Source organism: Natrix helvetica (genome assembly GCF_964273705.1).
Source record: "Natrix helvetica genome assembly, chromosome: 3".
Taxonomy (NCBI): Eukaryota; Metazoa; Chordata; class Lepidosauria; order Squamata; family Natricidae; genus Natrix; species Natrix helvetica.
Genome location: NC_138549.1, coordinates 117,977,276 through 118,000,459, shown reverse-complemented (window position 1 = coordinate 118,000,459; position 23,184 = coordinate 117,977,276). Strand labels below are relative to the sequence as shown.

Here is a 23,184-nt window from a genome sequence, read left to right as displayed (position 1 = left end):
CCTCTTTAGAAATTAACCAATCCCACTATCCCAAGAGGCTCACGTAGCTCCTTGAATCCGGTCACGTGGTGCGGGGTCCGTCTGTCAGTTAGTCAGTCACAGGGTCGGCTGATTTCCTGGTCGGCTGCGGTCCGCGTTCAGGATTTGTCTCCGCCATGTCCGGACTCGGCTTGCTGTATTCGGGACTGGGGCTGAGCGCGGCCGCCGCCATCGCCGGCATCGGTTAGTGATTGAAGCGAGAGGCTCCAAGGTTGCTGTTTGGGGGGCGCCCGCTCCCCTTGCCGGATTCTTACTTCCCCTTTCTTTATGTCGGCGCGTGTACCAGTTAGTGGGAGATCGCTGATCCTCAATCGGGGGCAACCAGATCGCAGGAGAGGCTAACCTGGCATCCCAGGTGCTTCTCAGAATGCCCGAGTGAGGAAAAGCTACGGTTCTGCAGCGCGGGATGTAGATGGATGGGTTAGGGCTATATATGCGAATATAGCCTCCTCTGGCAGAAAGGAATATTTGAACCCGTGTCCGAACCCGAACGTGGTTTGGGTCTCTTTAACACTTCTCTTTTGTCGACAGGAAGTGCTTTTTTTTTTTGCTTTTCCGTCTCATGCCATCCTTCCATATTTTAGAAACTGCTGGGTGGAGATCGCAAAATAAAAAATAGACACCTAAAAGATGTTTTCCGTGTCTAATAATCCCAATTCATTTCTGGTTAATTGAGAAACGAGAGTTTTCTTAGCGGCTTTGGCATTGAAATGATTCTGAATGAATGCCTCTGGGTGCCAAAGGGTATACCAGAATGAAAGAAAAGCATTAAGAAACCTCTGAAATACAAGTTCAGTTCTTGTATGCTGCTTGATCAGTTTTAAGTTGCAACAAAGTATTTTTAGAGGAGAATAGCCAGGGATAAGTGGTTTAATGGAAAAACATTTAACTGCTTCATCCTAGTTACCTTTGATACAAAATTAACATGGAATGTCCACTAGCAGTATATTGTTTATGTATAAACAAGGATGGTTGATTTTTAATCTTTTGGTTGAGATAAGGCACAGAGATATATGTTCAGGGAGGTTTCATGCTTGTATTTCAGATAAAAATATATCCATGTATTTATCCTATATATTTAACATTCAGATTATAAATCATTATATTTTAATTAGATACTATTTCTAATTAAATAAATATTTCCATTTACTGGAAATGCTACAGCAGTCAGCTGACAGAAGCCCATTCATCATCTCATCCTCGTGCTCAAAATCTGGTTCACAAGAATACATTAGTAGTTAAAAACTAGTTCATTGAAGTGTACGTGTAATAAAATCAGAAGCAACTTGAGAACTAAAATTCATAAAGTGGAAAGGTCTCAACAGCATTTACTGTGAGTATGTGTATTATGTTGGACAACTATTATGTGATATTAGCAATGCGAAAACAAAAGTTTGATTAGGAAATACCTCAAAATGGCTTTTCATTAAGCTGACAAGATTGCCATTTGCCACCAGCACTTTAATATTCAAAGATTTGTATTAATGAACATTCTTAATAAGTTTGTGTTAAAAGTTATTACAAAACATTGATTATCTAAAATAATTCAGTTGGTAAATAAAATAGAGGCAATAGCAAGGCAGATACAGATGCAACTGGAATCATTATCATATGCTCCCATTATCAATAAGACAAAATAGATGTGACGAATGCTTGTTGAATGCTTTTTAAACCTTTGTTTAAAAAAGAAATCCCTCCTCTTTTGAGTTATGCCAGATTTGTCATTGATCAGAGATTCAGAATGAAGAAGAACTTTTAAGTATTTTGCCCTTGCCAGAGAAACCTCTTGCATGTCTCTAGGCTTTAACTTAAGCCAGTGGTGGGTTCCTACTGGTTTGGCCCAATTCGACTGAACCAGTAGTGACATGCCAGCCTGGGTCGCAGAACCGGCAGAAACCCAGGCTGGCCATGCCTCCAAACTGGTTCCCCGGTCGTCGTCGTCACCATTAGTTCTGTCCATGCGCAGAACAATTTGTACTGAAGTGTGCAAGTGCACATCCAGTGTACGCACACGCAAAGCGCGCCCACGAGTGAACCAGCAGTAACGCCGGCTAGAACCCACCGACTAGAAGTGTGGAAGTTAAGCCTTAACTTCCACATTTCTGCAGGTGATTATCAAACACATTATTGTAAAGCTGCTGTGTACCTGTGATTTCTTGGGATCTATTAATAATAGCACTGCTAGATGGTGAAAAATCTCTATTTTATCACTGCTGTAATCCTATGCAAAGTGTACACGGTAAACTTCATTTAGTTTGTTTTGTCAACAGTCTTTTGGAGCAGCTCACCTAGTAAGAATGATAAGCCTGCAATGAACCTGGGATCTTCTACTGCCTTAGTTCGGCTGATGTGGTTCAGACTTGTTGAGTCAGGATTAAGAAATGATAAACCGTAAACTCAAGTTTGACCTTCTAATTCAACTCTCTATTCCTATTAAGGTCATTTTAGCAAGTAGGCACAGCTTATTTTGGAAATCAAAATTTCTTACTGGCTTTTGTTGGGAACATCACCCACACGTAATATCCTCCTCTGGTTAACCTTGCTCCATTTCTGTCTTTGTAGATGTCTGCCGCCAAGATTTCCTCTCCTGCGTGCATTTCTCTGGCTTCTTAGCGGGCAAGGGAAACTCTTAGTTCTGTTTTCTCATTTAGATGATTTGAGGGGTTTAGGAATAATAATTTTTAATATGATTTCCACTCCATATCAAAGGGGAAGTTAGCTTCTTCCTTTTTTCAGTTAAACTTATGTCTTATAGTAGCTTCCTGTCTTCTTTCAGTGAATCTTGAATTCATAATCTGAAATAGTTTTAGGAAATCCATGCCACTGAGCTAAATGCTGTTCACCAAACTGGATGATTGATCTGTTCTTTGTTTGAGGAAGTGGATCAAAATATAGAAATCCTTTCTATAGTGTATGTGGTTTGCAAAGGGAGTAATACAAAAAATCTTCTACTTCTCTATTCAAGTAGAATGTAGAAACATGGGTTTGTTCAGAAGGCATAGTATGCAGCTGTAGCAAATAAACACTGTACCAGGGGTGTCAAACTGGCGGCCCGCAGACCAGATGCATCACGCACAGGCCAGGCACACCCCAGCTAGGTGAAGGGAAAAAAAAGTCGTGAAAACATGACAGCAACAGTCACAAGTTTGATACCTATGCTATGGTGTATTCAGTCAAATTTCTTCATAATTCTGGCTGTTTTCTTGGTATTTTGTACAAGAATTGGGCAGCTGTTGCTATAGAATACTTGGTTATGATCTCTTAATCATGAGGGGAAAATCTAGCTGTAGTCTTTGGGAGTGGCATCCTTAAATGCGCCATGTAATTTCTTCCCCTTTTAATATTGACAGTTTCAACAACGACCAAGCTCTGTCAGAATCACATACGTGGTATTCCAGCCCTTAAACTGTCAGAATAGAGGGAAGCAAATGTTACTTTATGACATGCCCCCATGTACAGAGTTCTACATGATTTCAAAAACTGATGTACTATATATAATCATCTAAAATGCAAAGCTCTGTGAGTTCAATTCCCAGTAGAGGTTTTGGCTTGTGCAAAATAACCTGGTTACCTGCAAATAAGGAGACCTAGTAAGGATAAAAATAGTGTTCTCCATGTTCATATTTATCCACAGGGTCTCATTTGATATATAAATATCAGGAAGCTGTTGTGCAACCCGGCCATGTATGCATTCTCGTTTCATTCCTGTGGGTTTTTTTTTTAGCAAAGTTTATTTTGCCAGTTTAAAATGTATGTGTTTTCTGAATAATATATTTTTTGTGATTGATGATAGGGATGTTTTTCCCTCTTATAAAGTCTTTGCATGCACCAAAGACAAATTCCTTGTGTGTCCAATCACATTTAATTAATAAAATTTGGCCAATAAAGAATTCTATTCTATTCTATTTAGATGTATTACAACTTATTTTACTAAGCTTTTTTGGGGGGTTAAAAATGCTCATATAATTTCTTGTGCATCCTCAAAGATAATATACATTTTAGCCAAAATATGGCCAAATGAGTGTGCTGCATTCAAAGAAATGATAGTTAAGCAAAAATATGAACCATGAGCGTGTATGAAATATGCGAAGAGAAGGCTTTGGAGTAGAATTCTGTCTTGCTAGTTTAGTGATACTGTATGTTAGAGAGAATGCAAAAATCTTACAAAAAATATTCAAAGAAATATTGATGCATCCATTGTTGACTTAATTGGTGTAGGGAACAATTTGGAAAATAATGTGTAATGTAGATTAGATATTATAAATACATTTGATCAGGAAGATTAGACTGTGAAAGAAATTACTTGCTTCAAAAACAAGACATTGTCCGTTTTTGGTTTTTTGGTTTTGGTTAAAGAGAAATTTAATTCAGGCCTCCTTTGTCCAAACCAAATAGCAGTTTTTTGTTTGAAAGTTCCAGGACTTTTCATGGTACTTCAGATGTATAAATACCTGATTGCTAATGATGTTTAGTAATTTAATTCTGATAATTAAAAGAGAAGACCTTAGCACAATATGTGCTAGCATTGCTGACAACATAAACATGTAGCTTCTATTACAATAGTTCCAGGCTACATCTTGTGAGTTCACTGAAGTGTTAATGACATACCGTATTTTTCGCACTATAAGACACACCAGAGTATAAGACGCATCATGATTTTGAAGAGGTAATTTTTTTAAAAAAAGGTTTTGCACTCTGCAGGCCTCCAAATCCTCTGCACACCTCCTTCTTTGAAAAAAAAAGGGGGGGCATGCAGAGCTTTGGGAGGCTCTTAGAGTGCTCCTGAGGGCTGGGAGGGCCAAAAACGAGCAAAAAAGGGCCATTTTTTGCCAAAAAAAGGGGGCGTGCAGAAGCTTTGGGAGGCTTGTAGAATACGGGGGGGGGGGGGGGGGCGAGCAAACACAGCCCGTTTTTTTGCTCATTTTTACCCTCCCCAGCCCTGAGGAGCACTTTGCAAGCCTCCCAAACCCTCTGCATGTCCATTTTTGCAAAGGGGGTGGGATTTCAGTAGACTAAAAATGCTGTATTCAGTGTAGAAGACGCACCCAGATTTTCACTCTCTTTTTTGAGGAAAAAAGGTGGTGCTTATACTCCGAAAAATGTGGTAATTGGAAGTAGGGCAACACCTGTTCCATATTTCTGCCCAAAATCTACATTTTTGGTAACTACAAAAGAGCCTCTATTTATATTACTTAAGCATCAGGTGCAAAGCTATGCTTATATCTAGTAGCCTCCAATTTTTGCCCCTAGATTGCAAGCTACCAGTACTTGAAAGAAAAAAATGTTGACCTCTGTTTTCCTGATAAACCTATTAAGGTATATTTTAAATTTAGATGGGTAAAGGATATGGAGTTTGCATGGCTTGAAGCTAAGACTGTCACTTGGGAAAAGTTATGTATCTTTAAAGGAGGTTTTATTTATAGTAATATAACTGACCTTATCCTGCACAGAGACTCAAGGTGTTTCTGAATAAACTCTAAGTTACTGATTGTTATTTCCAGTTTCATGATTTACTTCCTCACTCTCTTTTCAACATATAAAGGACATGTCTAGATTCATATTTTTGGTGGTTATGCTGTGGTTTTAATATGCAAGAATGGGAACTATGCAAACTCTTGTGAATTGACTTGATAACTATAGCCACCCAAATTAGACTCTGAATAGAAAGATTAAAGTATGAATTAATGCAAACATATTTTGTAATGCTATCTCTGTTTTCTTTCTTAAGTAATTAATTGTAGAAATCAACGTAAGCTTACTTTCCTGGTTCAAGAGGTTATTTCTCCTTAATATTTTAGGGAGTCTTGTTAAGCCACCCTTTAACTTTTTTTCTTCTCAAATTATTAGATTCTTTGTGGAAAATGTCTGCTTGGGACTATTCACAAATGAGATGGAATACTTGTATCCTGTGACTATGTTGTCATATTCTGTTAGTATATGCTGATACATATTTCCCATAAGTGTGTCATTAACTAATTTTGTGAAGTGTTCATTTTTCTGAAAATTCCACTCCGAGCTTCATATATGACTCCCTGCCCCCCCCCTAGCTATAGTGTATGATATTTGGTATATTTGGTCTTCAACAATTGGTCTATGCTCATCCCACCCATTTATAAGTAGAAAGTTTTGTCCTGAAAAGTAATTCGGCTTTATGAAGATTTATGATGTAAATTGAATGAAAAGATTATACAAGAAACCTACATATTTTTTATTTTTCCCCCTATGGAGACTTGATATTACTTGTCTGTTCTGAGAATGGTGGTTTTGATACTTGTACCATCACAATTTCAGGCGTTGAGAAGTAGGGTCTAATTTCAACTTTCAAAGTTGAAACATTCAACTTTGCTTTTGTTTTTCAGGAATCTGCTATACAATATTTGACCTGGGCTTTCGCTTCGATGTAGCATGGTAAGTTGTCCCTTTCTTCCCAAAGGGGGATTGAAGTAGTAGCGGGGGAAATGGCTTATGAATATTCTTCATGATGGCTCAGGAAAGGTGCTATGGAGATTAAGAGTAATTGGCCAGTGTATCTCACAAGCTCTTGGATTATGGATACCTGAAGGTCTGGCAGTGCTGCACCCCAAAGATGAGTAAGCAAAGCTTGGCCTGTTTGCATCCACACTGCAGTTCTTGACAGCAATATTAATGGCACAGTTCACTTTTACTAATCAGTTCTGCTAATAGCATCATTTTGCCCACTCGTCAATTGGCACCCTAACCTCTTATTAATATTATTTTTGAATAGCTTGTCCTCATGCTTGGCTAGGTAAGGTTTACAAGCCATTCAGTGTTGGTGCCCTATTTGTATGGATAAACTTTTACTTCTTGCCCCGAAACAATTTTATTAAATTCATTAAAGATCAGAAAAGAATATACAAAATAGTAGGATTTGCATTCTTCTTTGGTAATGTTTTAATAATGTAAATTAGAATAATTCTTAATTATAATGTAATTAATAGAATCAGGAAAAGGGAGAATTAAAGTAAAAAAGGGCATTGGGAGACTATATACATGAATAGGTAAACCTAAGGAGAACATTTTAAAATACACATTTAGTATTTCCTCTCCAAAACATACTTGAATAAAATAAGATAAACTATCATGAAAAAAATATTATTAAAACTATGAAATGCAGGTTAGAAAAGAATAAAATGACCTTTGATTATAAGGTTCCACACCTTTGCTGTTAATTTCAGTCAATGCAGTGTATCTCATTTTTACATACTACTGATTCAGAGGAAGATATATTTTTGTTTACCAAGTTTTTTGCAATGGCAAAACTGGCAGCTAATAGGAATGGAATTAATGTCTTATCCTGCATCCTGGACATAAAAGTGTTTCAACTCTTCTCCTTGGGATGCTGCTACAGAGCATTGCATGCCAAAACAACTAGACACAGAGATAGTTTTTTTCCTTGCCATCACTCTGCTGAGCACATTATTTCCACAGTTCTGTCTTATGTCTAAGTAGATTAACCATATAGTATGGCTGTATCATTTTTATCCTTCTCATTTGTTCCACTACCTTCTCTATGTGTATCATTATTATGATCATTATCCTTTGTTATTGTGATTATTATCACTTTGTTGTTTTGCATGTATACTGAGAACTTATACATCAAAGACTAATTCGTTGTGTATCTAATCAGAGTTGTCAATAAAGCTATTCTACTCTATTCTATTCTACATACATGTATGTTTGGAAATGCAGAAATAAACTAGCTGTAGGGTAAATTGCCATATAATATTCTTGATTCCATTAAAAACTTTTGACCAAAACAAATAGCTATAGATGTATTATTGTAATAAAAGTGAATATATTTCAATTTATTTACAGCTTCAGACTCTTTCTGCTCCTAAGCCTTTACTACTCTAACATTTATTGACTGAGTCTTCCATGCATGCTCAAGAATCCAGGATGATTAGAATCCAGAAAAACCCTTAGAATATAAATCTTCCAGTCAGTTCCAGAATTAGCAAAAGTGGGAAACAGAATATAATTCTGGAGCTGATTTGTAGGTGTCCTGTTAGGTGATGGATCAAACAAGTTCACTGCTTGCTGCATTTCATGAGCTTTTATCTATTACTATGCCAGCTTCAGCACAACTTTCTTATAGTTTTTTTTCCTGTCTCATTCATAAATAAATTTTTTTCTCACTGCCTGTTTGCATGAATGAAAAGATAATTTTTTGTGCATTGAAATGGAACGATAGACTAATTGTTACAGCCAAGCTACAACTAGAATGTCTTTTCCCAGTGTTTTTAACTAGGACTCCTCCTTTTCTTCTTTTGTGAGAACAATGATTTCATATCTTTCCCTGAAAATAAAACATCCCTGGATAATAAGCCCAATCAGGCTTTTGAGCACCTGTGCTAAAATAAGCCCTCCCCACAAAATAAGCCCTCCCTGAAAAAATTGCAACAGAGCAGCAACCATGAGGTGACCATGCTCGTTGCCTCCTGCACCTCAAAAATAACAAGACTTCCCCAAAAATAAGGCCAAGTGCTTATTTGGGGGGGGGGGTCAAAAGAAAATAAGACAGTGTTTTATTTTTGGGAAAACGTGGTATGATGGGTGGGGAACGGCATATTTTAAGATCTTTTTCTATATATAGGTTCCTGACAGAGACTTCTCCATATATGTGGTCTAACCTGGGTATTGGGCTATCCATTTCATTGTCAGTGGTGGGAGCTGCATGGTGAGTATCTTTTTTCTTCATATCCTCTTCTCATCACTAGCTGGCAAGTACGGCTGATCTCTGCTTTTGAGTTCACTTGCTGATATTAAAATGGTACATGAAACTAAGTAGCTTCAAACCATATTAATTTTTGCTTGGAAAAGAATTGAGGGCCCACGTAAGATACTTTGTCTTGCAAAATTGAAAGGCACATTCAGATGGGCATCAAGAGTTTTATGAATAAATAATTTATTACAGGCATAATCTGAAGAAACTATTTGCCATCTACTGGCACCGATTCCAAATTATCTGTGCAACACGATGAAGGCTGTCCATCTAATCCTTCTGTTTTTAGGGGCATTTACATCACTGGATCCAGCATCATTGGAGGTGGTGTCAAAGCACCTAGGATCAAAACCAAAAATTTGGTCAGGTGAGTAAAGCTCATTTCTTCAGACGTACTGAAAACTACAAAGGTCACCAGGACATCAGGACAATGTTATTCTCCAGATAACAGTGGAATTAAATCATTGGGGCATTTACTTGAACAAAGCTCTTTAAAGGAAAAAAATGTTCGTTTCAGTGACAACCCCTCCCCCCCGATACACAAACCCTACCCCAAAACCATGGTGTAAGCATATACAGATTGAAGCTAGTAATACGCTTCTTTGCGGTACAATATCTAGCAGTACAGTATATCCTATTGTCACCATGGCATCTAGGAAAGAACAGCATTGGGGCACAAAAATCATTTCTTTCTTTCCTTCTTTCTTTTTCTTTTAGAAAAGTAGAGTGTCAAATAATGATATCATCTGGGGAAGATAGCCATTTTTTTTTTGTCCCACTTCAACTGCTAAACTCTTCTTTCTCCTTGCAGTATAATCTTTTGTGAAGCTGTGGCCATCTATGGAATCATCATGGCTATTGTGATAACCAACATGGCCGAGGTATTAACTATTTTGTATAAGAGGGATATATTTCTTGGCTAAAGTTGACTGTACCATTTTTCAGATACGTCTGATTTGATGTTAACCTCATCCATTTCTTTCCTGTGAAGAAAGCCAAGTAGATTATAGTATTCCAAACCAAAATACAGATCAAGTCAATCAATAGATGTCTAGTGTTGTGCTAAATATAATAATTGCAGATAGCAAATAGCAAACACGGCTCAAGCTTTTAAGGTAACCTCTCTAAACATCAGTGAGTATAAAAGCTTGGCCAGATGCTTTTAAAACACTGGGCAGTGTTGTCAAGATTAGTGATCTCCATTGCAAATGAAAGAGAAACTGGTATTAAAATTAATATTGCAGAATATTATAATATTGCAAAATATGACTTTTATGAGCAGATTCCTTTTCATCTGTCCCTAATAAATCTCCATAGACAGTCCTAAGTAAATATTAGTCCAAAAGTTATCAACCATCAAAACTATCTAATTATCAAAAGTTATCAACACTTGTCCAAAAGTTCTCCATTACTAAGAGTTAACCTATCCTAAACGGTCTGCCTTTGCCCCATTTTTAAAAAGAAATTAGTTTTGGTAAATCCTAATGCCAGGGCTAGTATCCTATTTGTGTTTTGCGCTTTGAGCATCAATTGGGGTTTCTGCTACTCTACCTGCCTTCCTGCTTTGTAGCAGCTTCCCTACCTGTGATGCTTGATCCTATGTCTGGATTCGGTAGTGGAATTTTCCAGGCTTATGGTGCTGGTAGAATTTAATTTGCCTTTCCTAGGTAGAAAATTGGAAGCAGTTGGGGAATTATATTCACCATAGATCTGAACCAGGTTTTTGAGGGCCCACCCCACTGGGGGTGGGAGGAAGGGCATGTATCAGACCTGGTTTTTGTCTCATGGGGTTAGTTATAATTGCTATATCTGTTCCTTCTGGTGGGAGATATTATTCTAATCTGTTTGGAAAAATGTTTTTGTTTTATAAAATACTTTTTTTTCCTTGCAGCAATTCAGTGGTAGAACCCCTGAGCAAATTGGTCCCCGGAACTATCATGCAGGTAGGCTATATTTGTAGGTGGGGGTGGGGGTGGGGTAGGAAAAACAGCTCTTACCTTTGTAGGAGCATCATGGATTCCTGGTTACTTGCCAACTACAAGTCATGCTATTATCTGTTTAAGCATAGGAAGTATGGTGCCTTATGATTAATGCATTAACTATAACCGTGGCAACTCATATCTTAACTAGTTTATCTTTTTACTTGTGGGAGTCTAATCAAATGAGTTTATAAAACTATCAAATTTTCTCATTTTGGCCTACGTTAGTCTTCAGGATTTCAAATCTTTCCCAACCTTATAAGGCATGGAATCTGGAAAAACCCACCAAATGGGTTGTGCATGTTGCACTAGTAATTTCTAATGTGCTGTCTTCTTGGATTGAGCACTAATAGCAATAGCACTTAAGAGTTATATACTGCTTCACAGTGCTTTTCAGTCCTCTCTAAGAGGTTTACAGAGTTAATATATTGCCCCCAACAATCTGGGTCCTCATTTTACCGACCTTGGAAGGATGGAAGGCTAAGTCAACCTTGAGCCGTTCAGGATCAAATTCCTGGAGTGAGCAGTGAGTTAGCCTGCAACATTGCATTCTGACCACTGTGTCACCATGGTTTATCAGATTACAATTGAAGAGATCAGAATAATATGCATGCTGTATTCAAAACCACCATACTAGCAGTAATGTTCTTATGGCAAACCTCAGAGGCAAGGTTTTCATGCATGAACTGGACATTCAGATCATGTTTTTACTCCACTATTCTCAAGGAAAAGTCCTGAAAGCTTGACAATTTGAAAATGCCATTGGATACAGCCTATTCCTAATGCCGTTTTCTCTATGTAGGTTTCTGCATGTTTGGGGCAGGTTTGACCGTAGGATTTTGCAATCTCTGCTGTGGTGTATGCGTGGGCATTGTGGGAAGTGGTGCTGCACTAGCAGATGCCCAGAATGCCAGCCTCTTTGTCAAGATCCTAATTGTGGAAATCTTTGGCAGTGCCATCGGACTCTTTGGAGTCATTGTAGCAATCCTGCAGGTAAGTCACTCTTATTTTCCTCCACATGAGATAGTCTGCTTGTTACAACTTTTCGTATAGAAGCAAAAAGTTATTTTTCAACAAAGCCCTAGTAAATTTACAATCCCTGTTTTCCTAAGTTTTCCTACAGTCCCAGTTTCCCAGGCAGTTAGATTAATACAGTAAAGAGCAATTTCCTATATTTCTGTGAATTTAGGTGCACTAACTTCCAAAAGTTGGAAATAGGCAAGAAATTAACTTTTTAGTATGTTTTAGTAAGATTGCATAGCTTCAACCCATTTTCTCCAGGGAGAGTCTTTCATTTACATCAGAGCACTGATCTGAATTTTTCATTTCATCCTCCTGGGCTTTTTTTTTCTAGTGCTCCTTACTCTCATCCAAGACTGTTGTGTTTTCTCATGACCACAAACAGATAGATTTGTAATATTTGTTTTTAAAAGCCCCACATTACTGCACATAAACAAATCTGTTACTTGATGATATGGGAGGAAATAGGATAGTCGTAACTGTTCATGGCTGGCATTGAGAAATTGATCACTCAGAAATAAGTAAGGGGGCTGAGGAAAGCTGTCCTCTCCCCCCCCCCCCCCCCAATTTAACGAATTTTGGAATTATGTTTAAGGAATAGTTTTAGAGAGGATGTTGCTATTTATGGTCCTTTGAGTCAACTCTGATTTCTGGTGACTACATAAAGTTTCTTGGTAGCGTTTTCAGGAATAATTTACTGATGCCCTCTTTCTTAAACTGAGAGAGAGTGACTGGTTCAAAATCACCAGCTTGGTTCAAGCTCATTGGAGGACTGGTACTCAGACTTCCTTGTTCTTAGTCCAACCACTACACAAAACTTGATGTAGCAATATGTAATCCATAAAGTATAGAATTTTCCTGATCTTTTTCTTTTCTTGTATTTTGCAGACAACTAAAGTGAACATGGGTGACTAAACTCTTTGCCAACTGCAGATCCTGTATATATTTATTTAATGTCTCCTGGTGGCCTAGGAGCTTGATGTATAAAGTTCTTCTTGTGATCTTCACCTACTGGGCCATGGACAAACCTGATAAATTGATGTGTGTTTGTGAGAATTTATCCTTCTCTTCCCCCTGCCTTTTTCCTGCTCTGTTTTTCTTTTTTTCCAGAAGGAAGGGGCTGGATGCCTTGCTGGAAAGAGCCTTAGGTGTTCTAGCCTTTTGCACTCTCTGTGGCAAACACTGCCAATTATAATACAGTGTTCTATGAAAGAAAATTGTTCTCGTCCCAAGTAGATGCCCTTCCTGTGTGCTCCCTGCTGATGTGCCCCAGTTATTATCCTGGCTTTGATGGCTGATTTTTATTCCCCCTGAATAATGGTGGCACTGGCTGAGCTCTTGGCTTTGGAGACTGTGGATAGTGCCCCTTCTACACACACCTCCATGTGAAGGGACACAAGAAACGAACAACGTGATTTTCTGAATCATAAATGATTGGTTATTAAAATCAATGATGATGAAAGTTTATTGTATTGTGGTTAATTGTAAGTATTAAATGTTTTGCTTGAACTGTGGTTGGTGAAAGATCTGCACTGCATCAACTGTAGTTTCAAACCCTGCAGTAAAAGCAAAACTGGTTTAGTTTTTCAGAGGAAGAAGATTGTTTTCTAAGATGCTTGGCACTATATTACATCTTATTTTATTTCCCTAGTTCATTTTATTTTTAAAAAGTTCTAAACTGCCCCAATCTCCAGATTCTGGCCAGTATGTATCAGTAATCATTTTTTTAAAAACCCACATCAACTCATACCACCAATAATACAACCCATCAATGTTATGAATGCAAAAGGATGGAAGCAAATATCTAGACTTTGCTTCAAAGTCCTGATGAAAAGAAAGGTTTTGAAAGCTTTTTCTGGAAGCCAGCAGGAGAGAGCCAAGCACATCTCCGGATGCAGCTTTCTTTTTTGTTAATGTCAGTGCCTCTATCAAGAAGGCCTGCCTTTTTGCCATGTACCTCCTATCTCTCAAGATGGGGGAGGGAGGAGAGAAGAGGAGAACCCCCGGCAGGCCTTTTCTTGATTTGACAGGACAAGCAGATTCTTTGCAGAAAGCAATAATTGATCTCATTCAGTGCCAACGCTGGACACCTCCTGGTAATGCAGCAACCATAAAATAGGTGTTTGTTTTTGCAGCAGCAGGCTCTAAATAGCTACAGCTACCAGCATTTTGCATCATTATAGCTTCTAAGCAGGCTCATGCAGAACGTATTGCTATACAGTAATCCAATGAAGTGATGACACTCATTGTCACCAGGGCCTCCTGTTCCAAATCAGGGCATTACTGGCACATCAGCTGGAGCTGGGAAAAGCCTCGTAGCTGGGGCCTCCCCCTGTTGTTCAAATAGGAGCCCTGAGTCAGGGAGGATCAGCACGTCATAGAATTCCTTCAGAGGCAACATGGATTCATTTAGAGCTACGCTTGAAACTGACATTTCTTAGGCTGAGTTTTTATGGATATTCAGCCGTTTTAACCTGATATGGTTTAGTCCATTTTTGAGTTCCCATTTGTAGTAGTAAGTCTCCTACAACACATCTGACTTGGCCTGCATTGGCGATATACCATTGACATCACCCTGTATGGTTATTAATTATCTTGTCCCATTCATCTTAGGTACAAGACCAAACCCTGTGGCATCCTACATGGAGCATCTGAAGGTTTGGTTGCTCTTTCTCTGATAAGAATGGATCTACTATTTAAAAAAAGAGTGCCACCTACAGCAAGATAATAAGGTCAACAATACTACTGAGAGATGGAATAAAACAATGAATAAAACACATGCACACCCATCCAGATCCTAACAAAAGTGCTCCCATCAGAATGACAATGTTGTTCCCCTTCCTCTTGCTAGGTCTTAATTTTGACTGAAAAGGCCCAGATAACCTGCCTTTTCTAATATCTCTAGCAAATTCCTCCACCAATTTCCCAAAAACAGAATGGTACAGACAGGATGGAAGTTGTCCAATAGGGTTTGATTGAGTGATGGCTTTTTCATGAGAGGGTGAATTGCACCCTTCTCGACACAGGAAGTACCTCCCCTGCTTCAAAGAAGCGTGAATAATCTAAACCCATCCATATAGGTTCAAAGAATTCCAGGTAATACTGCAAGATGTTGCCCAACTCGTTTGATCTTAAGTGAATGTATGTGATTTTATCTGCAAAGAAATCTGTAATAACATCATAGCCCCTGCAGATGTTCTGTCCTTCCCATCCTTTTTCCAAAAGGAATTAGCTCATCCTGAACAGGGTAGGAATCTGAAAATGCAATAAATACAAAAAAAAACATACCTCACTATCATATCACCACCATCAAGTCCAAATAAGGAACCATACCTGTGTAGAAGCATTTACTTCTGGTCTTATGAAGCCATCGCTAGGGCGTCTTCACTAGTTCCTATAGTCCCCTGGGAACCAGGTTGTGCATCAGGATTCGCAACTGAAAAGAGGTGGCACGGGGACCCTCTTGTCCAAATGTTTTGGTCTCACTCGAGGCGGGGCTGTCCATCAAATGTCAGGAAATTTTCCAAGTGCCCTTGCCCTCAGAACCTGCAAATTGATAAGAAAATTATCTCACTGTAGTAGAGGTTAAATGATAACACCTTCCTTATCCAGATCGCATCTCATAGTTTCTAAAGTAAAAATTGTGCCCATTCTTGAGAGCTGGGGCCAAAATCAACTGTAGCAAGCCACGATTGCTATGGAGGCCATGGGATCCCAAGCTGTCCCAGCACACAAGAGTTAAACCTGCCACCTTTAACAACTTCAGGAACTATTGTCGTTTATGTACTTCACTTTCTGATCTTACGTCAAAAGCATTTTACGCATGAATGCACCTACACACACACACACACACACACACACACATCTACATGCAGTAAAAAAACACTAATAAAAAAATAAAGCCCTAGAAACCAGCTATTGCCAAAAGAGACAAAAATGCATGGGAGAAAAGATCTGGTAGGTTGAACCCTTTCCTACCAATAGTAATCCTATGAATTAAAGATTTTTTTAGAATATAGAAAAGGAACCATGCTGTTCTTCTTTACTTCCCATTAGAAAACCTGGAAAGCTCTGCTGCATTCAGCAATTTTGAAAAAAGAGCAATATTTACATTCCACAGAAAGTGTCAGTTGGTCTTACCTGAACTGCATGTCTCGAAGATGGCGTGGGAGTAGTCACACATGGGTATTAACACAGCCCTTTTTACCTGGAGGCTGAGGTAAATCTTGAGGCCACACCTCCATACCTCATCTGACCTCCCAGATTAACCGATGGTCGTAGCAAAGAACCTGAAAGAGGAAGGGACAGGTAAAAACACAAACACATCCTTCCTGCCTGGTCCCTGACTGACCGCTGAGCTAACTCAGACCCTTGGCGCGGGGCGCTCTAACGGGGGGGAAGTGACTACTCCCACGCCATCTTCGAGACATGCAGTTCAGGTAAGACCAACTGACAGTCTCCGAAGAGGGGCGTGGGAGGAGTCACACATGGGACATACCAAAGCTAGATGTCCTAGGGAGGGATTACTGGGCCTGAGCCCCACGAGGGTCTAGGACTCCCTGAAGGACTCTCCTCCCGAAGGCCGCCTCCGCGGAGGCATAGGTGTCTAGCTGGTAATGCCTAATGAAGGGCGAGGGGGAAGACCAAGCGGCAGCCCTGCATATCTCCTCAATAGGAGCCTGGGTGGCCCAGGCCGCTGAGGTGGCAGCACTTCTGGTAGAGTGCGCGGTGATGCCCTCAGGAACCTGGAGGCCTCGTGCCTCGTAGGCCTTGGAGATGGCCGATCTGATCCACCTGCTGATGGAGGCTGGGGAAACCTTGGCTCCCTGGGTGGACGTCTGAAAGGAGACAAAGAGCGCCTCAGAGCGTCTGAAGGGTGCCCTGCGCTTCAGGTAGATGCGCAAGGCTCTTCTGACATCCAAGCGATGCCAAGATTTCTCTCTATCCCTGGCCGGCTGCTGACAGAAGTCCGGCAGAACTATTTCTAAGCCTCTGTGAAAGGGAGAGTTGACCTTGGGCATGAATGCGGGGTCCAGTCTGAGGACGACCCGGTTGTCTAGGAATGAGCAGAGGTCCCTTCTGCTGGAGAGGGCGTTAAGCTCTGATACCCTCCTGGCTGACGTGATGGCAACCAGGAAGACTACCTTGAGGGTCAGGAATTGGAGGGAGACCTCTCTCAGGGGCTCGAAGGGAGCCTCGGTCAGAGCCTGGAGGACCGTAGGGAGGTCCCAGGTAGGGAAACAATGGACCACAGGGGGCTTCAGATTCGTCACCCCCTTGAGAAAGCGCTTTAGGACAGGGTGTTGGGATAAAGGCGGGGCGTCCACACACCCCAGGACAGTGGAAAGGGCCGAGACCTGCCTCCTCAGAGTGCTAGGGGCCAGACCTTTCTCCAGACCTTCCTGCAAAAAATCCAGCACCTGGGGCACGGAAGCCGCAGCTGGGACGATGTCCCTCGCTCGGCACCAGTCCGCGAAGGCGAGCCAGGAAGCATTGTAGATGCGAGTTGTGGACTGTCTCCTGGACGCCTCGATGGTCCTAATTACCTGCACGGAATATTGGGCCCCTCTTAATTGTTCCCGCTCAATCGCCAGACGGTCAGATGGAGCCACTCCGGGTCCGGATGCTCCAGAGACCCCTGGAGCAGGGTTACCTCCCCCTGCAGGATCCTCCAATGGGGGGCTGAGGACAGATCCACCAGGTCTGCTAACCAGGGGCGGCGTGGCCAGAAGGGGGCTACTAGGACCATCTCTGCTCTCTCTGCCACTAACTTCCTCAGGACCCCGGGAATGAGGGGAAGGGGGGGGAAGCGTAGAGGAGGCCGGGCGGCCAAGGGCAGCGCATCGCGTCCGTGTCCATGGCACCTCTGGCTGGGAACCTCGATATGAAGACTGGCAGCTGGGCGTTCGCTGGGGTTGCGAAGAGGTCCACTGTTGGATGGCCGAACCTCCTGCAGATCTGTTGGAAGGTGGCGGGATGGAGTTGCCACTCTCCGTTGTCGACTGTCTCCCTGCTGAGCCAGTCTGCCTGCTGATTCTCTATCCCGGAGATGTGCTCGGCTCTGATCGATCGGACGTTCCTTTCTGCCCAGTTCCCCAGCCAGAGGGCCTTGTTGCGTAGGGCCTTGGAGTGGGTACCTCCCTGTTTGTTCACGTGGGCCTTGGCTGCCACGTTGTCGGTCAGGATCAGGATGTGGTGGTCGGTCACTGCGGTCTTGAAGTGGCGTAGCGCCAGGTGAATGGCTCTGAGTTCCAGCCAGTTGATGTTGTTGCGTAGGTCTGATGTCGTCCAGCGGCCCTGCGCTATCTGAGATTCCAGGTGCGCTCCCCAGCCGAACAGGCTTGCATCTGTCGTGAGGACCATCCTTGATGGCTCCCTGAATAGGGACCCCCTGTCCAGAGCTGGAGTCGTCCACCAACGGAGAGAGAGGCGCACCTGGGGAGTCACGAGTACCTTGAAGGTGGCATCGCTCGTCCCGGCTCTCTGGTGTGGGAGCAGGAACCGCTGGAGCTCTCTGGCGTGGAAGCGAGCCCAGGGCATGATCCCTATGCAGGAGATGAATTTCCCGAGAAGCCTGGAAAGAAGAACTACAGGGACAGAGCGTGATTTGCGGATCACCTGCACCAGCTTAACAATGCTGTCCCTACGCTCCTGAGAGAGGGAGACTTCTCCCAACACCGAATCTATGATGGCCCCTAGGTGTTGGAGCCTGGTAGAAGAAGCTAGTTGGCTCTTCTCGAGATTGATCGAGAACCCCAGGGACCTTAGGGTATCGATGGTGAGACCTAGGTCCTTCTCGGCTCTGGCTGGGGACCTGGCTAGGATGAGGATATCGTCCAGGTAGCAATGGAGCCGAACTGAGAGGGAACGAAGGTGACCTGCAGCCGCAGCCAGTACCTTGGTAAAGGTTCTGGGGGCTGAGGCCAGCCCAAAGGGAAGGGCCCTGTACTGGAAGTGGTTGCCCTCATGGGAAAACCTCAGGAACCTACGATGCTCGGGGGCAATCCTAATGTGAAGGTAGGCCTCAGTGAGGTCGATGGAGGCCAGGAAGTCCCCCTGTCGGATAGTCTCTAGGATGGATTTAAGAGAGGCCATCTTAAACCTACGGTAGACAACCCTGGAGTTGAACAGCTTGAGGTCCAAGATGGCTCTCCACCCCCCTGAACTCTTGGGAACCAGGAACAGGTTAGAATAAAACCCTGAACCCTTCTCCCCCTCCGGGACCCTCTCTACTGCCCTGATTTCCAGTAGATGCTGGATGGCCTTGCCCAGTAGGGCCCGTTTGGCCGGATCTGAAGAGGAGGTGAAGGTTCGGAATGTATTCGGGGGCTGCGCGCGGAACTCCAGGTGGAGCCCGAGCCTAACCCACTCATCTGAGGTAACACGATCCCAGGCATCCGCAAATAGGGAGAGGCGACCGCCGATGGGATGATCCCGGGACGGATCATTTGAACCTGCGGAAAGGACGGCCGCCCCCCCCCCTCGAAAGGGCCGCTTGCCCTGCTGTTGGCCCCTGAATCTGTCTCTGGGGAACTGCCTATCCCCCTGCCTGGGAAACCTGGAAGCCGTGTACCTCTGATTCTGGAAGTCCGAATCTGGTGGGCAATACGTCGCTCTCCTGGGATAGGGAGCCTGTCGATGCTCTGAACGCCTGGTCGTGGTGGGGAAGACCTTACGTTTATTCTTGACTTCCACAAGAATGGGATCCAGCGAAGAACCGAACAGCTTGTCCCCGGTGTAGTCAGCTCCTGCCAGGTGCCACTTTGCACGAGATTCTGCCTGCCAGTGGCGCAGCCACAGAGGCGCCGGGATGCTACAGAGGACGATAAAGCTCTAGAGGCATACCTAACCACATCCAAGGTGGTGTCAGCTGAGAACTGGGTGGCTGCCAACACCTTTGAGATGTCTTGCAACAGGCGCACTTCTGAGGCCGGGGTCCTGTCTCTTAGTTGCTCCAACCATAGGACTGTGGACCTGTTAAAGAAGGAAGCGGACGCAGCCACCCTAATAGCCCAGGTTATCGCCTGAAATGACTTACGCAACACCATCTCCGCTTTCTTGTCCTCTGCTTTGAGACAGTTAGAGATGTCTCCAGTCACTACTGCGGAGGACGAAGCCAAACTGGCAACGGGGTGTCCACTGGTGGTACCTGCAGAGCTTGGGCGAAGGTAGCATTAAGGTTATAAAATTTGCGTTCATTGCCCCCTGGTGTAGGGAAGGATCCTGGCTTAACCCACTGGGATTTAAGCACCTCTAAAAACATTTCAGGAGTAGGGATCTCTTCCTTCTCTGCCGGCGGCCTGTGGAAGGGTCCCTTTTTTCTCCCCCCACCAGTGCTGGGGGTGGAAGTCGCTGGAGCGGGCTCTGTAGGAGAGTCCAGGTCCGTAGTGGCTCTGGCCTTACGCAGTAAGGAACTAAATAGGGAGGGAGGGAACAGCCCGGTAATATTGGGAGCCTCCGGGGTCTGGGCATCCTCATCCTCCGAAAACCCCACCTCCTTCAACTCTCCCTCCTCCAGTTCCGAGGTCTCGCTGGCGGTGGAGGGGGAGGGAGACCTGGATTCCCTGGGAGCAGAAACCCTGGGGTTATCCTGATGGCCTCTGGTGGGATGTCGGGAAGACCTTCTACTGGAACTCTGGGACTGGAGTTGCATCCCAGAGGTTATCCCCTGGGCTATAGCCCTGGCTAAGACCTCCTGAAAGCTTGCAGGGAGCTCTGGGAGAACAGGGTGGAGATCTGGGGGTTGCAGCCCTTCCCCTGGAGCAGGAGACTGGGGGGCCAGTCGGTTCCTAGCAGGGCTGGGTGCCCTGTGCCCAAAGGGGTCTCCCCGTGTCTCCGATGGTTGGGCAGGTGAGAGGGGGGGCGATATAGAGCTAGGCCCTCTGCCTGAGCCCCTAGGGGAGCCTGGGAATCCAGCCCTGGCCTCTTCCAGGGCAGGGAGTCTGCGAGGGGAGCGGGATCTGGACGGAGAAGGGCTGATGGTGGCCCTGAAATTTCTCCTAGAAGCCCTGGTGGCCCTCATTTCCTTAGAGGAGGTCTCCTTCCTGGCGGCTCTGGGATGGCCTTGCCTAGCGGAGGACCTTCCTCTGGTGACTGGGGGCCCTTTGGAAGTCTCCTCTCCCGGGTCTGAGTCCCCTGGGGATCTAGGCCTGGTCCCCCTGCTCCTCGTCTCTGCCATGTACTCACAAGTTCGTTGATCACCACCTCCTCCTTCTGCCGGCCTCCTTGCTGCTGTGCGCGTGCTTCTTCCCAGCTCTGCGCTCTTCCTAGCAGTTCCTGCCACCGATCCGCGGCCCGAGCGCCGGCTCTCCACAGCGTTTCAACCCTTCCCCGATCACCGGCGGAGTTCAGGCCTCTAGAAGCCTCTTCCGGCTTCGGTGGAGTCTTCTGAGCGCTCTCGGCGTCCATAGTAGGATCACCGGTCACGCGCTCTCCCACGTGCTTTTTCAAAATGGCAGAGGTGCTAAGATGGCGGACGCCGATCTGCGGCCCGGTTCTCTGCCGCTCAGGTGCATTGGGAGCCGATCCTTCGGTTCCTGGCTCAAACAGCGTCCCACGAAGCTCTCCTGTGAGGCATGCCGCCGCCTCAGTGGTCCTCGCGGCGCGGGGCTTCTCCCCCTCTTACGCGGCCGTCCGGCCGCCTGGGGGCTCGCGCTAGCAAGCGGAGATGCTTTGGAGCTACCTGCGATGAGCACGGATGAGGAGGGGTGAAGAAGCAATCCGATGAAGAGAAAATGAAGCTCTGTGGAAAAAAAAACTGAAGTCTTTGAAGAGAGGGAGAGTCAGGTAAAAACACTCCTTCTGGGCCGAAGGCTGAGGTTAATCTGGAGGTCAGAGGAGGTATGGAGGTGTGGCCTCAAGATTTACCTCAGCCTCCAGGGCAAAAGGGCTGTGTTAATACCCATGTGTGACTCCTCCCACGCCCCTCTTCGGAGACTGTCCCTAGGCCAGTGTTTCTGCCCTAGGCTGTTTTGCTGCCTCTTCGCTTCCTGGTTGTATAGTGTTCAGGTTTCTTGAAACATTTGAAACTGTATAGAGAACCACTTTTCCAATGTTTGAGCAACAATACTTAAAAGTCTTATTCTTCTGTTTATTCTAAAACAGAAAAAAATAGCATTTAGGGATTTTTGGCCATCTTTCAAGGCATAAACTGGTCACCCAATATACTGATTCTGGAGAAAAATCCATTAAAACTAGAGGACTACCAGATAGGATTGGCTTTTAATCCCACTTCTTGGTGATTTAGCTGTCAAGCTACTAACTGAGCTACGTGTCAAGTTAGGGATTAAAAGACATCAAATGCTAATCAATTTAATTTTTATGCTGGCGCAATCTGATACTGCTCTCTCTGAAACTGACTAAAATTGATTTATTACTTCTTTGTCTAAATAATTGGCTGACAGTAATATTGGTAAAGGAAGAATGGAAAGGACATTTCATGGTGCCTCTCTAAGCAGTTTATAGAGTCATATTACCCCCAACAATCTGGGCCCTCATTTTACTGACCTTGGAAGGATGGTCAACTAATCAGGATCGAACTGCCAACAATGGGCAGAGTTAGCCTGCAAATACTGCATTCTAACCACTGTGCCACCATAGCTCTTTAGTATTTTAGTAAACCCTAACCCTATACTTATTTTGATTATTGAAGATTAATAACATCAGTAAATTTATCCAAATTTAGTCTCAAATTTCCACCCCACTCCAGGGGAAGGATACTGTAAAATCCCCATTCCCTCCCCATCCCACTAACCTGCTTTCCAGCTCCGTTCTGCCACACAGGGCAACACAAGAGGACCCAGCCAATCAGCTGGAATGCCGATCAGCTGGGATTCGGGAGGGAGCGAATAGATGGGGGCGGAGCCAGCCAGAGGTGGATTTGCCGGGTCGCCGAACTACTGAAAATTTCCGCTACCGGTTCGCCAGAACCGGTCAGAACTGGATGAATACCACCTCTGATTGATACACGTATGTAGTTTCTTGATAATAACAGAGAAATGATTTGCCACTGCCTTTCTCTAGGCTATTTTTTTCAATTTCCCAATGACACCTACAGCCCCATTCCTGAAACAAGTCTGCTTAACTTCCAGGATCTTATAAAGCCAGGAGGGAGTAGGACCTGTTGAGACAAGATTATTCGGGAGGATTTAGAGCCGAGGGAGTCCACTGTGCCACAGACGTCCGGGTGTGAATCCCTTGTCATGAAATGGGGCCCTGTGAGACAGTTGGGCCTGCTGATAGTATACCTGGCTCCTCGCTATACATCAGCGGCCCTGCCTGAACTCCTCGAGCTGATCGCATCGGTGGCGGTTGAGACCCCCAAACTCTTAGTGATGGGCGATTTTAACCTGCCATCGGTGGGAGAAGCATCTGAGGGGGTTCGGGAGTTCATGGCTTCCATGA

The 23,184-nt window shown here is 43.9% G+C and overlaps 1 protein-coding gene across 1 annotated transcript; it reads left to right on the top strand.

Moving 5' to 3' along the window:
* Positions 1–59: 59 nt before the first annotated feature.
* ATP6V0B (ATPase H+ transporting V0 subunit b) lies at positions 60–13,243 on the top strand. The gene is made up of 8 exons (XM_081946662.1): positions 60–222; positions 6,399–6,447; positions 8,654–8,737; positions 9,072–9,149; positions 9,594–9,663; positions 10,674–10,725; positions 11,564–11,754; positions 12,670–13,243. The coding sequence occupies exons 1-8, from the start codon at positions 156–158 to the stop codon at positions 12,694–12,696; spliced, it is 618 nt and encodes a 205-aa protein (XP_081802788.1). The 5' UTR covers positions 60–155; the 3' UTR covers positions 12,697–13,243.
* The last annotated feature ends 9,941 nt before the right edge of the window (positions 13,244–23,184 follow it).

Excerpts from the sequence above, each read along its gene's own strand:
- ATP6V0B (XM_081946662.1), top strand. The coding sequence starts at position 156 with ATGTCCGGACTCGGCTTGCTGTATTCGGGACTGGGGCTGAGCGCGGCC. Across the intron at positions 223-6,398 it reads CGCCGCCATCGCCGGCATCG|GAATCTGCTATACAATATTT; the intron begins GTTAGTGATTGA and ends TTTGTTTTTCAG. Across the intron at positions 9,664-10,673 it reads TGATAACCAACATGGCCGAG|CAATTCAGTGGTAGAACCCC; the intron begins GTATTAACTATT and ends TTTTCCTTGCAG.